Below are 16544 nucleotides of genomic sequence, written 5' to 3'. Positions count from 1 at the left end.
GCCCACAGTCAACTTCGGTCTCTGTTTTTTCTATTACACATCATCTGTCTTCAGAATGAAAACTATATTTCCATTGAAGCTTGGCTTGGCATGGAGAGTTCCTGGTTCCCACCAACCAAGTCCAGTTACACTGATGCTAGGGAATCTCTTTCATCTTTATGTTGACAAATGGCTCTTTTCTGTAAGAGAGCCTGCTTAGGAAACCAGAAAACCATGAGCTGTTTGATGCTTCTAGAAAGGACTCAAACTCCCAAAGTGAAAAGAGAAATTGGTGTGAGTTTTTTCATAGTCAATTAGGAATGCACACGTTGCATTTTTAAGGAAACATAAAGAGAGAGGGATCTTCAACAACTGTAGATTACCTATGCCACTGAAAAACAAAAGCCAAGAACACTGAAATGCCCAGCTGGTGATGAGGACTGCATTCCCAGAAAGCTGTTTTTGGAAGCAGCTTTATTTGAAATAATTAAAAAGATTCAGCTTTTGTAGCCCAATTGGCATCGTGCTTCAGAGCAGCGTAACTTTTTGTTCAGGAATCCAGCTAACAAACTCTGACTTAGTCATGGACATCTCTGTGTGAAGGTCAACAGGAGTTGCCTTTGAGAGTCTCATTTCATTTTGGAGCAGTTTGTGGCTACTTCTTAGTGACCCGTAAGGAACTGGAGTTCATTTCTGATGAGCTCCCGAGCGCAGACCTGTGAATCCTCATGGTTAGGTCTTTAGGTTTTTGCAGAAGTGGCTGTGATTTTTGTGTGTGGAGTGTGCACGCAGCTGGCCTTGTTTGCAGTCTGAGCACAGCCCAATGCCATAGTGGAAACCATGCGTCACCTCTTTCTGACCGTCTCCAATGTGGGTGAAAGGGACTTTACCACTACTTCAGAGGAACAAGAAAGACAATTTGAATTCCACAAGAATCTTCTCCCCCCATGTTTTACTTCACTCATAACTTGAAAATGCAGCTCAGTCATCATAGCAATTCCAAATGGGAACTGACAGTGGGTGCTCAAAGTCAGTGCCAGGTCTTGTTCATTCCAGGGCATCACTCTGTGAAATGATCAGGCCAAAAAGCATGTTTAAACTCTGCAAAAAAAAAAAAATCACCCAAAGGTGTGGGAGCCCGGCAGAACTTCCTGAAGCCTTGCAGGCAAGAGCCCATCTGGCTGGCAGAGTCACTCTTCCACACCTGCTGGAAAGCTGGGTGGAAAGATATTCTAAACTAGCTGTGAATTTCATTACATCTCTCTCCAGCCAAAGCCACTCAGGGGTGTGGTGGTGAAATGGGCTGCCACGCAGATGGGTTGCAAAATACACAGCCCATCTGTCTTTATCATGCTCATTTCCTCTTTTATTAAAATGTTAATGAATATAGTTTTTATTTATCATTTGGTGACATGTGCAGCATCTTTTTCTGGGAGACAAATCTGCAATCTGCCTAACCGTGTGAGCTGAAAGAGAACTTTTTCCCGTTATATATTGAACACAGGAGTGAGGAATATTTTGGTTCCATTTAAACTGCCATATGCAGGTTGAACAAGAGATTCCTTTACTCGTGGACGGCAGCATGGGGGTAAGGGAGGCACACTGGACTTGGAGTAGGAAACCCGGGTTTAATGCCAGGCTCCCTGGTACTAGCCACGTGACATGAGCCTCAGTTTCCACATCTATTGAATGGGGATAACCACTCCATCTCCTGGAGCTGCCATGGTAAGCAAATGAGATAATTCACGGGAATGCATTTTGCATTCATTTAGTATTATTCAGACATGCGCTTGTATAGGTTTGAATTTGTTTTGCTCATTCTTTCAGACTCTCCATGGAAAGTGCATCTGTCAAACGTTGGCCCCGAGATGACAGGCGTCATCGTGAGTGGCCTGACTCCGGCTCGCACCTATCAATTCAGGGTGTGCGCCGTGAATCAAGTGGGCAAAGGCCAGTACAGTGCAGAGACAAGCAGGTGTGTGAATGTGCCTCCCTCGGTGTGGGGACAGTGTGGGGACGAGGAGCAGCTTGGGCCTGAAAGCAAAACTGAAGCCTCACATTGGGTGGGGGAAATTGATCAAAGTAATCAACCTCCATCCCTCAGTGATATTGGCAAAAACGTGAACGACTATAAGAAAGAGGGAAAACACAGTTTTATGTTGGGCTGGCTGGTTTTCCTTAATTGCTCTGAGGGAAGTTTCTTAGACTTCTTGGTGCTCTGGTTGTGCCCACATAAATTATTCCTGCAGCACAGCCCTCTGTATACATGAAATTAAGAATTTACAATGTTTTCATGCCCTTTATGCCCCCTGACTGCCAGCAGGATGGGAGCTGGTGCCACTGTCTTGACAAGTAAACAGCTAGCAGGGTGTTGTAGGGAAGCTGAATGAGCTCAGTGTGTGCATGGCAGCTGCGCATTCCCCAGTGGTCTTGCCGCTCACTCATCCCTGGGGAGGCTGCTTCTGAAGCTCTTTAAGATGTGACATGGGAATATGGCTTCATCAGACTTCATCGTGCACTCCCCAATTAACCTGAGCTTTGAATGGGCTTGAATTGTGAAATAGTTGAGCTCTAAGTGACTTTTTTCAAAATGTAGGAGTTTGCTATGAGAGCGGTTGAAAGAGCTGAAGAAAACCATTTGGAAGGAGTCTCAAACTACAGGCCTGTGAGCTGGCTCGCTCAGGCTTGTAATCTTTGTAAAGAGTGGAGGTACAGTGGGTTATCCAGACAGAAGAAGGTCACCTCCCGTGTCTTCCTTGTCACTTGCTTAACTGATTTTCTATTATGTTGATTTGTTGTAACTATTTCATGCGTGTCCTTTCAGTTTGATCAGCTGGGCGTTTTGCTTTTTTCGTAGTCACTGGATTTTGGTAAAAAGGCTCAAGATTCAGATAGAGAATGCAGATGAGGATCCTTTGTTTCTGGCGCTAATCTCTCTTTCCCCTCCCCCTCTTTTATTTTTAGGTTGATATTACCTGAAGAACCACCCAGTGCTCCCCCGAAAAATATAGTGGCCAGTGGGCGTACCAATCAGTCCATCATGGTCCAGTGGCAGCCGCCCCCAGAGACAGAGCACAATGGGGTGCTGCATGGCTATATCCTCAGGCAAGTTGCTTGTGATAGGCTGCTTTTAGACTGTCATCATAAAGAGTCAAGTGTCTATTTTGCTGAGGTGGCAAACTCAAATGTCTGTAGGAGCCCAATGGTAATCAAGACAGTCAGGCAAGCTGTAAGACTCTAGGGAGTAGAAGGGACTGTGGCAAACTGGAGTGCACAAGAAAACATGGGTAGCCTTGCCGAGACAGTGTGTGCATATTCAACCAGATATGTACACACAAGAAACTGACAGCAGGGGGCCAGCCATGTGGTCTAGCGGTTAAGTTCAGTGCACTCCGCTTGGGCAGCCCAGGGTTGGTTCCCAGGCGCGGACCTCTACCACTCATTGGTGGCCATGCTGAGGCAGCAACCCACATACAAAATAGAGGAAGATTAGCATGGATGTTAGCTCAGGGTGAATCTTCCTCAGCAAAAAACAAACGACATCAGGTGTTGCATGTTGGCAGGAGAATCGAAGGGGATATTATGGGTTAGGAGCAAGGTGTGCTATTCATTGTAAATCCTTTTATTCTATTTAAGCTTTTACCAGGGGCATGTATTATTAAATATAATTCTTAATTAGTAATAATGCAAATGATTTAATTATTAGCCAGTTTTTACCACACTAGAATGTCATTCAGTATTGCCAGTTTCTCTAGTGTTTCAAAGAAATTTAAAAATCTAGCTTTTTTTTTTTTTTGGTGAGGAAGATTGGCCCCTGAGCTAATATCTGTTGCCAATCTTCCTCTTTTTCCTGAGGAAGATTGGCTCTGAGCTAACATCTGTGCACATCCTCCTCTATTTTGTACGTGGGACACCACCACTGCAGGGCTTGATGAGCAGTGTGTCGGTCCCACCCGGGATTCAAATCTGCAGAGCACCAAAGCAGAGCACACGAACTCAACCACTATGCCACTCAACCACTATGCCACTTTTTACGTGCAATCTCACAATTTTTTAATGTTGGAAATGAAATCAATATATTTTGAAACACAGAGCAGGCCGCACACATGTCTGCAGGCCAGATGTGGCCCAAGAGTGGCCGGTTTGCTATCTCTGCCTTATAAGGGGTGGTTAGGCTGCTAATTTGTTGAGAGAACTATACCAGAACTTGGCTAGGTCTGAGAGAAGAAACCTCCTTTGCCAAAACTACTGCTAATTTTAAATATGCACTGAATGTGATCATTGCAGTGATTTATTGACACAAAGAAAAAGAAAAAAGTAAAGCAGTATTAAAGGATAATTATTAAATCTCTCCTAATAGATTGTACAGCTGTGGACATATTTATTAATCTGACATGTACTTTGACTCCCTTGCCAGCCTTATGGATTAAGAGGTCCACTATTACCTTCCTCTGAATGCCTAGTCCGTGCCCATTCTGAGAGTGTGATCAGGAAATACTGGATTAACAAAGATCTTAAGTGGATAAATGTAATTTCTTAGATAAATGTAAGAGATTATGAAAGAGTTGCTTCTTTGACTCCGTTACTTTGCATATGGAGGACAACTCATTCCTAGTGTATATTTATATAATCATCCATTCATCGTTTAATACATGTTTATCTATATGCATGTAATATTTGCCTGTCACAACCAATTCACTGCTATTCTCAAGTTTCCCTCAAGCATATGAATTATCCTCTAAACATAAGCCAGATCATTGTCTGCCTGAAGTGGCTTAAGTGCGGCTGTCCCTTGGGGTACACGAGGGCCGGAGGACTGGAGTCAGCACTCAGGGCCCCTTTGGTCGCTGTGCCGCCCCCATCTGTCCTTCCTCATTTCAAAGAAGGGTGAAGAGGAGACTGCGATCTGTCCCCTGCAGGCGAGGGGAGCCTGTAGCTCCAGCTCCTGTGGATGCTTCCCGACAATTCCCAGTTCCCCTCCTGAAAATAGCCTGGTGCTCCCACTGCTTGAAGGCTGAGGTTTTCTGTTGCATTCATGCCACTTGCTCCTTGCTTCAGCTGTAGCTCTTGTTCCGTGCTCATAACTAATGAAAATAATTGGCCTTGCCCTCTCCGACCATGCTTGTCATCCCAGCTGCCTCCGTCTTTTTTTCAGCACACGGAGGAAAAGTTTCCTGGGGCTCCAGCTGCCAAGTACGGACTTTAAAAGCCAGCCCACAGAACCAGGCTCAGGGCATGGAGTTTAATAATAAAATCTCTCTGATGTTATGAGGCCCCATCAGGGACTGCGTATTTCTCTATTTTGTGGGATTACTGCTGTTAAAAGGATTTTCCGTGATGGTGTCAGTAGAGTTGAGTGCTGGAAAAGAGGGCATCTGTATTTGTAGGGGCTTAAATCAAGAAAGCCCTAAAATGAGGGTGCACTACCCAAGGGCTGTGAATATCAAAGTTTTCAGAAATAAAGACCCATGCCAAAATGAATTTGCTTGGAAACATTTCCACATAATCCTCCAGTCCGCAAATCAGCTCTATTTGCAAGCATGTGTCCTCCGGGGCACGAGTCTCTGTGTCAGATCTGCAGCACAGGCCACAGAAGAACAAAACGGAAATAAATCACCGCCATGGCTCTGGCCGTAAGAAGTAGTTAGCATGAGTGCGCAATAATAAAATATTTATAATAATGGGCAGGGTGTTTCTCTGAGAGGAACACAGGGGTTATGTCCTTTAAAAACATTCTTCTGTTTATTTCCATATAAAAAATCATCTTGTTCTGCCTGAGACAGTCTCCTGGGCAACGTATCTTACCAGTCAGAGGACGATGCCCTGCACTTCATTATTAATTGTGACCTTCCCAGACATCCTGTGAATGTTACAAAAGCATCCTGAGCCACTGGTCAGAAGGGACCAACCGGCCTGCTGCGGCAGGGAGAGCAGCCTGTTCTCAAGAGGAATTCTGCAATTTGATTACACAATCGAATAAAGAAGGGCCTGGGAGAAGGCGTGTGGCTCATGCAGGCTTAGTTTCTTATAACTCAGAGTTGTCCCTTACCACACTTCCTAGAAGATCAGTGTTTTCAAAAGAGAAATGTTTAGGGTGTGGTTTACACTGTCCCATCTCTTTTGCATCCATTGATTTTCTTCTTGCAACAATCCTGTGAAATGCCATTGTGATTATGTCATTTTAGGAAGGTGAAAACCAAGGCTCAGAGAAGTTAAGAATTTGCTTGAGAGCAGCCAGCTCATAACTCTTCTTCCCAGCTGAAGTCTTCTGGAGCTGATTTCTTTGCTTCTCCCTGGAATGTATATCTTATAGTGATGGGTCCACACAAGTGAGCTCTCAAGCGATCATGCCCAGCATGTGCCATATTGGTTATAAGTGTTCCAGGCACTGTTCACATGTACCAGGACACTCTGGTGTCTGCTGTGGGTGTAGAGCCAATTTTCACCTTTTTCCAAATGGCTATCTAATTGTTTCAGTGCCATTTATTCTAAAAGTTCATGTTTTGTAGATGGGGAATTTAAGTGGAAATATCTGTCACATGGGTTATTCCATGCCAGGCCCTTCTCCCTGTTGTCCACTGCCTTGTAGACCATCACGTTATAGAAACCAACCTAACTACCGCTATGAACTGCGCCCACACTTGCTTGGTGCAGGTATTCAGTAAAGGAATGCCAATTCAGTGGGTGTCAGCAGTTGGTGGAAAATGAAGCAAAATGTGGTTGGATAGATTAACTTTCGTCTTTGCCCATCGCAGAATAGCACTGGCCGTCCCCAGCGCCTCCCGCCAGGCGAGCTGCAGGTCTGTCATGCTGCTGCTCCTTTCAGGCAAGAGGCAGGCAGAGGCCTTGGACCTTCTTGCTGTTCAAGGGCTGCTCTTCATCGTTTATTTTTCCTATCAAACAGGCCTCACCAAGGACAAGTGGTCTGGGGCAAGAGGGGATGAAAGGCTACTCTCAGAAAATCCTGATTTTCATGAAGAACCTTTTATTGCCATATCTTTGCTTCCTTGGTGCATTTTCAGCCGTCATTCTCGTTGGAGAGTTGTTTTCCATTTAAGGGCCTGAATTTCAGAGTTTCTTCTTTTTTCTGATGGCGACAGTCTTGCTGACATGCTGGCCCCCATGAATCTGGCTCAGGTCCTTCCCCTTTGTGTCCAGGCGCTCCGCTGCCCTGGGGACAGAGCAGGTAACTAACCAGACTCTGCAGACACAGAGTCACTCTGCATGAGGGAGGAGCCCGAAGACCCTGACCTGCCATAACCAGGGAACGGATGTCCTGCTGGCACTCTGGTTTTGCATCCTCCTCAATCTTTTCTCTCTTCTACTTGTCATACAAAGGTACATCTTCCCGAGGCAAGAAGCACTTCTTGGAGAGAAATTAGATGCTTTTGGAAGCTGCACAATGACTGAGGAAATTTACTCCCACTGTACATGCTCCTTGCTTTACCCAGGGGAACTGATTAACTTCTATCAACGGAAGCGTGGAAAAACATTTGCTACTCAAAATAATGCTATAAAAGTCCTTTGAGATTACAAATAGCAATTTCCTAATTTATACATTTTCTAAGTCCGGAGTTGTGTATGTCATTTTTAAAAAATAAATACAATTTTAAATTTCAGCCTTTTGTACACTAAGAGCATTCTACAAAGATCCCCTAAAAAGGCAGTTTGTCATACTGGACCAGTATTTTAGGAATGTGAGCACTTTTTAAAGCCACTCATTCTAGTTCTGGACCCTACTTGAACAAATCTAGAATTCCCAACTGGAAAGAGAGCTGGGAACTCAATCCACGGAGACCCAGAGGTGACACACTGCTTGCTTCTCTATTTCTCCCCACATTTCAGAGTCACAGGGGGAAAGTATTGCTCAGACTGATTTATGGTAACACCCCAATAGAAATCATGTCTGGAATTTTTGGTACTAAGTCACTGTAGTCCCTAGACAAGTTACACTTAAAAAGCTATAATTTTTCCTTAACCATAACATAGTTGAAATGTTAGTTCTGTTTTGCCCAGATCTTGTAATCACTGTGAGATTAGATTATACCTTTTCTAGGGGTTGAATTAGGAAGTAGTGTTGTCTGAGGCTGACCTCTCGGCTTTACTCCTGTTTATTGACTTCCATTTTCCTCTAACCATGCAGAATAACTGCAGGTAAACCCAATTTCTGGTTCGAGTCATTTCTCTACGGTCTGATGCAGGTACCGCCTGGCTGGCCTGCCTGGAGAGTACCAGCAGAGGAACATCACCAGCCCAGAGGTCAACTACTGCCTGGTGACAGAGCTGATTATCTGGACGCAGTATGAAATACAGGTGGCAGCTTACAACGGGGCTGGCCTGGGTGTCTTCAGCAGGGCAGTGACCGAGTACACCTTACAAGGAGGTAAGCTTGCTGCCCTGCAAGGTGGCAGTCATTGTTGGGGAGCAGGGTTTGCGAAGTTTGATTGGAGCATGTTAGAAATAAAAATACAGGATTCAATCCTCTAGGGAGCAGTTAGAAGGAAATTCATCATATATTCAATTTAATCTCCCCATCTATTCTGAAACTATAGCAGTACTATAGAAGGGAAACAGATAATATTCTAACTGGTTTTTTCTGCTTACTATGGACAGGAAGGATCTAAACACATTGTTTAACCAGTCCACTTATTCTTGAAACATTCTGTGGAACTGACTTTTTCTAAATGGAATCATGGTGTATTTTGTAATAAAGCTGGCCTGGAGTCCTACATGGTACTGCGAATGTGTTTCCAAGGGAATGATTATTTAGAATTTTGTTTTGAGTGATGTAATATGATTATTGGCAAATAAAAACTCGTCCCCACACCCACCCCCCAAACATGACCAAGCAGAATGTTATAAAGCCAGTGGCTCTTACATAGACGTGCTAAGACCCAACCCCGTCATTTTAAGGCTTTCTACAGCGTCTGATTCCTCCTCTGATTCCTGGAGGATCCGGGTCTCGGTCCAGGAAGAGCCGGGCATCGGAAACAGCCTCCAGGTCTGCATTTCACTGTTACCGTTCTCAGCAGTAAGGGACAGACCGTCTCTGGATGCAACCCCGTGTGCCGCGCAGCAGCCCCCGTCCTGCCCAGAGAAACAATTCCTACAAAATCCAAAACCCTTCCCCACTCAGCAGCTTCCCCCTCGCCTGCCTCACGGGTATGGTTTCATTTGCTTAGGCATTGTTATTGCCACCAGGCCTTGACCTTTCTCCAATGATAAGGGTTCTCACTGCCCACTTCTCTCCCAAACCATGCCTGAGACCTAATGTTCCTTGATATTACATGCTGTTATTATCATCCCTTATTGATTGGCTGTCTGTTGTCATCCCTAAGTCCATAAATCCTCCTTTATAAATTAAGTGCAGTCAGTCCCGCTTTCACAGTGACGAGCAGAGATGTTTAAAATGCAAGACAACCAGGAAGGACCTGCTCGTCGGCAAGTAATTCTTAATTACTCATTGGAAAATGAAAATAGCTGGAAACCTGGACAATTAATGTTTGCTTTAATTAGTCTATTTAATAAAATAACTATAAATTTGGAAACACTTTAAATGACGGATATTGCTGTTAATAATCCCCTATTACTGTTAATGGTGACGGCTTCATTTTATTGCCGGTGCGTTTGAGTTCTGTGCAGGGTAAAGGGAAGCGGGTCTCCACCTAACTGAGAAGGGCTTTGGAGCCTTTGAGTTTGGCTTTCATTCACTTGGCATCAGGGAGCCATTAAAGGTTTAGAGCTGTGAGTGACAGGCTCAAAATGCTGTATTAGGAAGATGAATCTGTCAGTGGGTGTGCAGCAAGGTGGCGGGGGGAGCTGAGAATGGCAGCAGCAACTCCAGAGACAAAGAGTGATAATTTGGCCCTGAAGTGATGAACTTCCCTGGCTCTGACGATGGCACTGAGAAAGGCGAGGGATGATATGTTTGGGCGGTGCTTTGTAGTTTTCAAAAGAGCTTGACATCTATTCCCTCTCTAGTGCCTCACAACAACCTAGCAAACCAGCGAGCACTCGCCCAGTGCGTCCTGTATGGTAGGACTGGGCTCGAAAACCATGGCGGGGGTGGGAGGAGCTAGCCCCTCCCTCAGGTTGCTCGCAGTTTATAGCATAGGACAGGGCAAGTTTTGTTTGCAACCATTTATGCATAAGGAAACTGAACGTTGGCTAGCTGGGATTTGGCTGGTCTGAAATCGCATGGCTAACAAACGGCAGAACCAGCACTAATACCTAGTCTTCAGAGTTAAGACCACAGTTTTCTGAGTGACGTCAGCAGCCTCTGATGTCAGTGGGACTTCAGAGGTGATTTCGGCCTGATTGGTGACAGCCTGCCTGCCCAGACTAGCAGGCCCGGGTGCAGGGCTCTGTGGAGATGGCAGCTGGCTGGGTGACTCCCGCCCCTGTATGACGCGATCTCAATTGAGAAACATACTGAGTGTGCTTCTGCTCGGGGGAAGGATTTGTTTTCCTCACATAGGTGAGAAGCTAACTTCCATTAGCTCTTTGTGAAAATATGGTTCACAATCTCACTCTCTTTTAACTATTTTTGAGCTAATGTTTCTGAATGATGCCGTGCGTGCGGCTATCCCATCAGCATCTCAGTTTTTGTAGTAGAGTCATCTTTCCTTTTTCTGGGTGTTGGAGGCCTGGCGTGGAGCCCAGAGCCCGGAGCCACCAGCAGGTCTCAGGGGCACCCAGCGGACGTCATCATAATTCACATCTTCGCTCACTACAGGGCATTTCTGCTTTGACGTCTTGAAGCCATCCTTGTACAGACTTGATGGCAGTGTTTCGTTCCCCTCCTAACCATTGGTGTGGGCTCAGGAAACAAGTGGCATTTTCCTTCTTTGAGGGCTGCAGCCATTTTCTCTACGCATGTTTTAGACTTCCTTTGTGTTCGGTGTGATGATGACTTCCCTGAGAAAATTACCCTGAACTTGCTGGAATTCAGTCATTTGGTCATTTCGTGCTCTGCTTCCAGACCCTGGTCCTAACCCTACACCCGTCCCTCAGTCACCGGACGTAGCTTCTTAGGTTTGTGACAGCCGCTCAGACTTCCCCAGGAAGCACCGCCCGCCCTGACCCTCCTTTGTTGGAGGGACTTGCCTGAGCCCCAGGACAAATCCAGAGGGAGACCCTTGTTGGCCATGGTGTTGGGACACTCCCTGGGGTTTGGCTGTGGCACTGACTCCAAGCCGGGCTCAGGTTCTTGGCAGGTGTCTGAAGGGGCACATAGCCGGCTGGCCCCTTGGCACAGGGTGCAGTCACACTGTGCTCATCTGTCCCTGCTCCTTGGGAGCCTCCAGGTCAGCTACCCCACAGCTGGACAAAAGGGAGCAAGCATGTTAATTCTGTCCTGGAACCAATGTTCCCACCCAAGGTAGCACAGAAATAGGAGAGGATTTGACAAGGTCAAGAAGAATGTGGGAGTGTGCGGGAGGACAGGCTGTACTAGCCTGGGTCAGGGGTAGATGAGTGAATACAGCAGATAAAAAGCTATCTGATTAGGAGGTGACACATTAGAAAGAAAAATGGCAACAGCGAGGGGCCATGAATAATTTAGGGAAACATGGAGACTGGGGCATTGTGAGAAGTCTTCACACACACACACACATCCCGTTCTGATATGTGACCCCTGGAAACGGCCCTTTCCTGGGAGTCCATCAAGGCCTGACTCTTAATATTTACTACTTATCTGCCTTCAAGATGCACATGAATCTTTCTGAGCCTCAATTTTTTCATTTGTAAAATTGTGACATTTTTATCTGCCATGACAACTTTCAGGGACGTTGTGAAGGGAAAACAAGACCATACAAGTGAAAAAGCTTTGGAAACATGGAGTTGTTATACAAATACCAGTGGTGTAGTTGTTGTTATCTCTATTCCTCCTCCTACTGTGACAGCCACCAGGTTCTCCTTGAATGTTTCTGTAGTGGCTATTGGACAGAGAGAAATTTGGGGTCACTCTCTGTGCTAATATAAAACCAAGAACACAGACATCCAAGAATTGATGTGAGCACCTACTGTGTGCTTGATGTTGTGCAATGAGCCATGGCACCGAGAGTGGAGAAGACGCCTGACACATTGTCAAACTTAGGGATTTGCAGCCTAGCCAGGGAAGCAAGACTAACATTTATGCAACAAGAGCAGGGACTAGAAAAAAAGCCAGACTCATTCATGTGTGGTCACTCCCATTAATTACAAGGTGGATGTTACTAACATGCTTTGAAGACTCTCCAGTCAAGATACTCAGAGGAATATGCCATTGACGTGAAGACCATCCCTGAAAAGGGGCTTTACTGGCATCTACATGGTGGGACAGCATCAGAGGAGGAAGTATGCTGCTGTCTGTGTTGGTTGAGAATGGAGTCCAGCTGCTAGAAACAGACCCAAAATGACAGTAGCTTAAATGAAATAAAGGGGTGTTTTTATCCTTCTCACACCCGAAGAGTGGGCAGTGAACCATACAGCCTTGCAGTGGCAGCTCCATGGTCCCCAGAGAATCAAGCTCCTTCTTTTTACTTTGCCATTTTCATAGTTAGAAGCTGGCTACTGCAATGCCAACTGTCACATCTACATTCTAGAAGGAGGAAGGCACAGGGGTGTGCCTGGTGGCTAAGTATGCAAGTACGCCTGCCTTTGAAGAACTTTCTTAGAAGTCCCATCTACTGCTGACTTCCCCTTACAGTTCATGGAATATCTCTTTGTCAGAGAGCCTGGAAATGTAGTCTTTCCGCTGGACACATTTCTGTCCATTGTTAAGGAAGGAAGGGGGAAAGGATAGTGAAGGGCAGCTAGCAGTTTCTGCCTCACTTTCTATGGTGACTCCTGCTGGGGAGTCAAACCTGGAGGATATACAATTTCTAGACATAAAGTGTGTGACAATCTGTCACGGCTTGCCGCATGCGGAGTGCCTCATGATCCTTCATAATCACCCCTGCTGGAATTACCAGAAACTGCAAACCCACAACTCCTCTGGGCCCTCCCCAGGGGGGCTGTCTGGGTCATACCTGAGCATGCTTCTTTGCTGCTGGGAACCCTCCCAGGGCACTTGAGGTGTCCCATGGCTCTTAGCGCTGCTTATTGAGAAAGCCTGAAGGACTGAGTCAGTCCTTGAAGCTGAAATGGAAATAATTTAAATGTCTGTATATTAAAGGGAAAAAGAATAACTCGTAAAATTAACTATCTGTCAGCCTAATTTGGAAAATTATTGGAATGTGTATAAACAATTCTGGAGTCTCTCAGGAGACCATGGGAAAAACAGGGCATGCGCAGCCTCGGGAAGAATAGAGCTTCGGTCCAACCAGCCTAATTGTTCCTTCTCCCTTCAGCCAAGTGGCAAGCTTGATCCATCAGGGGAAATGAGATGTAATTTGTCTTGACTTTAATAAGGCTCTTTGGATTTAGCTCCTCTTCAGAAGGTATGGGAATGCTGGGGAGAGCTGGTGCGGCTCCCACCACCATTAGGCCATTAGGCGGGCGTGTATTGTGTTCAACGGTCGTTCTGAAAGAGAACTTATAAATGATGCAGTGTTGGCCCCGGGTGAGGAGTGAAGGGCACACAGGCCGCTCTTGTTAGCACTGGCAGCAGAGATGGAGCAACAGGAAAGCTGTGTGCCTCAGGGAGACTGAGCATCCTCGGGCTCCTGGAGCACACGAGTTTGGTCTCAAATGTATTTTCTTCAAGGAAGCTCCTGAAGGAAGACAAGCAAGTATTCCTACCTCAAGTTCAGCATGATGTGATGTTGATCCCTGAAGTAATTTGAACTCACGATTCACCTGTCACATATCCCATTTTTCTGTTCAATCCAATTTGTTATTGAGATATGCTAAAAGTGTCTGGTTTGTCTACTTTGGTTCTTTACAAGTTCTCAGTGTGCACTAACACCTTGGACACACAGGGATTATGTAATATAAACTTCCCCCTTCCCTGCCTTTTCTTATTTCCCCCTCAGCCACCATCCCCCATTATCTTTCTGCCAATCCCATTTAATAGATTTTATTAGCAGTGCCTCCACGACTTTTTCTGCTCTAGGCATTTTTAGATGTGACATATTAACTTACAAATCAAGCAGCAGAACTCTAATACAGTTCCAGCCAAGTGAACTTTTCGGGGGTGAGAGGAAAGATTCCTTCTGTCACAGTAGCTGGGGCCTAAAATTCCAGCATCCGTGGAACCCACGCGTCAAATTTCCATTGTGATTACCCAAAATGAAATGGAAAATAACTTAAATTTACTCAAGAATTTGTTTCAAAATGTTTCCGGAAATCAATATGCTTTTGGTTTCAAGTGGAAAAAGCCATAGAGTGTAAGTTCTGCATAACTAAACACCCAGTATAATTACAGGCATTTTTCTTACTGCCAATGTCTACTTCAGCAACTTTCTAATCATTTAGTGCGGGACGGAAAGTACTGTAGTCATTTGAACAATCAGTAGTTCAAATTCGATGCAGATGCAGTGTTTGGTTCCCAAATTCAGTTTTTGTTAAAAATTGTTCAACTAATGGTGAAAGACACATGAGGAACTGATGTGACAATCAAGTTATCAGGTGAGCCTGCATGTGGAATCCTGTGCACTGTTAGAATATGAAATGTAATAGATGAGGGTTACATCCTAGAACAAGCCAGTGTACATTAGCGAACTTCTCCCATCCATTTCTTAACTGCGTCCATCAAGATGCAGACGTTGGTTTTTTAATAGCGGGTCTAAAGACAAATTATCCCATAAATCATCATTTTCGGCCACTAAGGTTTTAATTTTTTTCTGGTTTTATTTCTTTATCATTTCTCTTCTTGTAAAAGGTATTTTTGTGCTGTAATGATTTATTTTGGTTTCAGAACATTACCTTCTAATGAAAGGAAAATATTTCATATTTAAAGAGAAGTGGAGAAAACGTTTGGTTATCCACATTCCTAAAACATTAGTAAAAGCTCCTAAATGTTCACTTGGGCTTTGAAAGGTTTTCTCAAGTAAGGATTATAAATGAACACTCTGTTTACAAGCTCCATTCTTAACTCCTCTTGGGAAATTATCAATGTGGCATAAATAACATTGCACAAAAGATTTGTTTCTCAATCCTTAAGACTTTCTAGACCTCAGGCTGCGCCTACAGAATAACATAATGTTCCAAATTCTGCCAGCATCACCTAAAACACAAAGTAAGAACTGAGCACAATGATAAGGGATGTTCCATTAAGTGTGGGCTTAAATTGGTCTTTTAGAACTTTCAGGAAAGAAAAGAATAGAAAACTAGCATTTTAGGGGAAGCCACTCTATACCAGTTTCGTTGTCCTATGTTATGCACTTAAATTCATTATCTTACTTTGTTCAGCCCCCAACAGTTGTGAGAGATGGGTATCACTATCCCTATTTTACAGAGAAAAAATGGAAGCTCAGAGAGGTGCCTAACTTTCTCAAGGTCACATAGCTAGAGAATGCTGGAAAATGCTGGAATTTATGCTTTTCTTCTTCATTCTGCATCTATGAAACATGGACAAATTTAATTCCAGATTTTCAGTGCGGCTGTATGAGGAATAGAAAAGAAGTGAGATCTCGTCTTGCTTATGCTCTCATGGCAGGTGGGTTTGCAGTAGCTTGTGGACATTTATGACTACAACCCACCATAAGAAATCTATTTACATTGAAACCCAGTGTATACACATACACACACACATACACACACACAACCAAAACAGAAGGTTCATGGAACAATAGTTACCCTTCCAGCCTATGGTGTTCTTTGGTATTTTCTACTTGATTCCATTCTGTTTCATTCTCTCATTCTTTAACAAATGTTGGCTGTGACCACTAAATTGAGTTCCTGGTCCACTAATGCATTTGTGACCTGCAGCTTGAAAAACACTGAATTTGAGCAATACAGGGTGTTTGGTTTGGCTCGTCTTGCAGCCCTTTCAGAAGAGGCTCCCACTGGCCTGTGGAACACAGCAGAGTCAGGGTTGAAGAAGGATTCCCAAGAGAGATACTGCTGAAGCCAACAACACAAGACCAGAGTGGGGATGCGAGCAGGGGCGGCTGGCTGAGGCCCAGAGCTAAGATTTGGGGGCTGGAGGAGGGTTCCAGCACCTGTATCTGTGCAGATGACGTCGTGAGAAAGGAGTGTTCCCAGGATAAGACTTGCCCTTCAGCTGCCACCAGAAGACATAAGGAAAAATCAGACCAATCTTAAATTACTGTGACCTGAGCATTCTTTTGTGATGTACAGACTGGTCTTCCCTACAAGCCTGGGAACTCTTTGAGAGCAGGGGCTCTGTCCGATTTGTCTTATTTATATCTTATCCCTAAATCCAAGCACAATGCCTGACACGTACATAAAGCATAAATAGATATCTGACTAAAGACAGACGCTTATTGTTTCTATTTCAATTTCCCATGCTGCACCAATTTAATCTCCATATCCAGTGCGATGCCCTGCCTTCTCTCCTGACTCTTCCCCTTGTCTCCGAAGCTCTAAGGAAAGCCCAGGGCCTGCTTGCTTTGTCCTCACCTGGTGTACGTCGCTAGCCTAAAAACGAGTCCCAAATGCTTTCTCCTCAATGCCTGGCC

At 44.8% G+C, this 16544-nt stretch overlaps 1 protein-coding gene across 3 annotated transcripts in view; it reads left to right on the top strand.

The window, feature by feature from the left end:
• The window catches only part of SDK1 (sidekick cell adhesion molecule 1), a 919553-nt gene that overhangs the window by 705536 nt on the left and 197473 nt on the right, over window positions 1–16544 (top strand). For all 3 annotated transcript variants that reach the window (XM_058569383.1, XM_058569382.1, XM_058569384.1), the window contains 3 exons: window positions 1807–1954; window positions 2944–3084; window positions 8181–8362. In XM_058569383.1, coding sequence (XP_058425366.1) covers window positions 1807–1954; window positions 2944–3084; window positions 8181–8362 — 471 coding nt within the window. The remainder of the gene's footprint in view (window positions 1–1806; window positions 1955–2943; window positions 3085–8180; window positions 8363–16544) is intronic.

Source organism: Diceros bicornis, chromosome 26, assembly GCF_020826845.1.
Source record: "Diceros bicornis minor isolate mBicDic1 chromosome 26, mDicBic1.mat.cur, whole genome shotgun sequence".
In the NCBI taxonomy this organism is placed as follows: Eukaryota; Metazoa; Chordata; class Mammalia; order Perissodactyla; family Rhinocerotidae; genus Diceros; species Diceros bicornis.
Note: the sequence above shows the minus strand (reverse complement) of the source record. Positions and strands in the feature narration are given on the sequence as shown.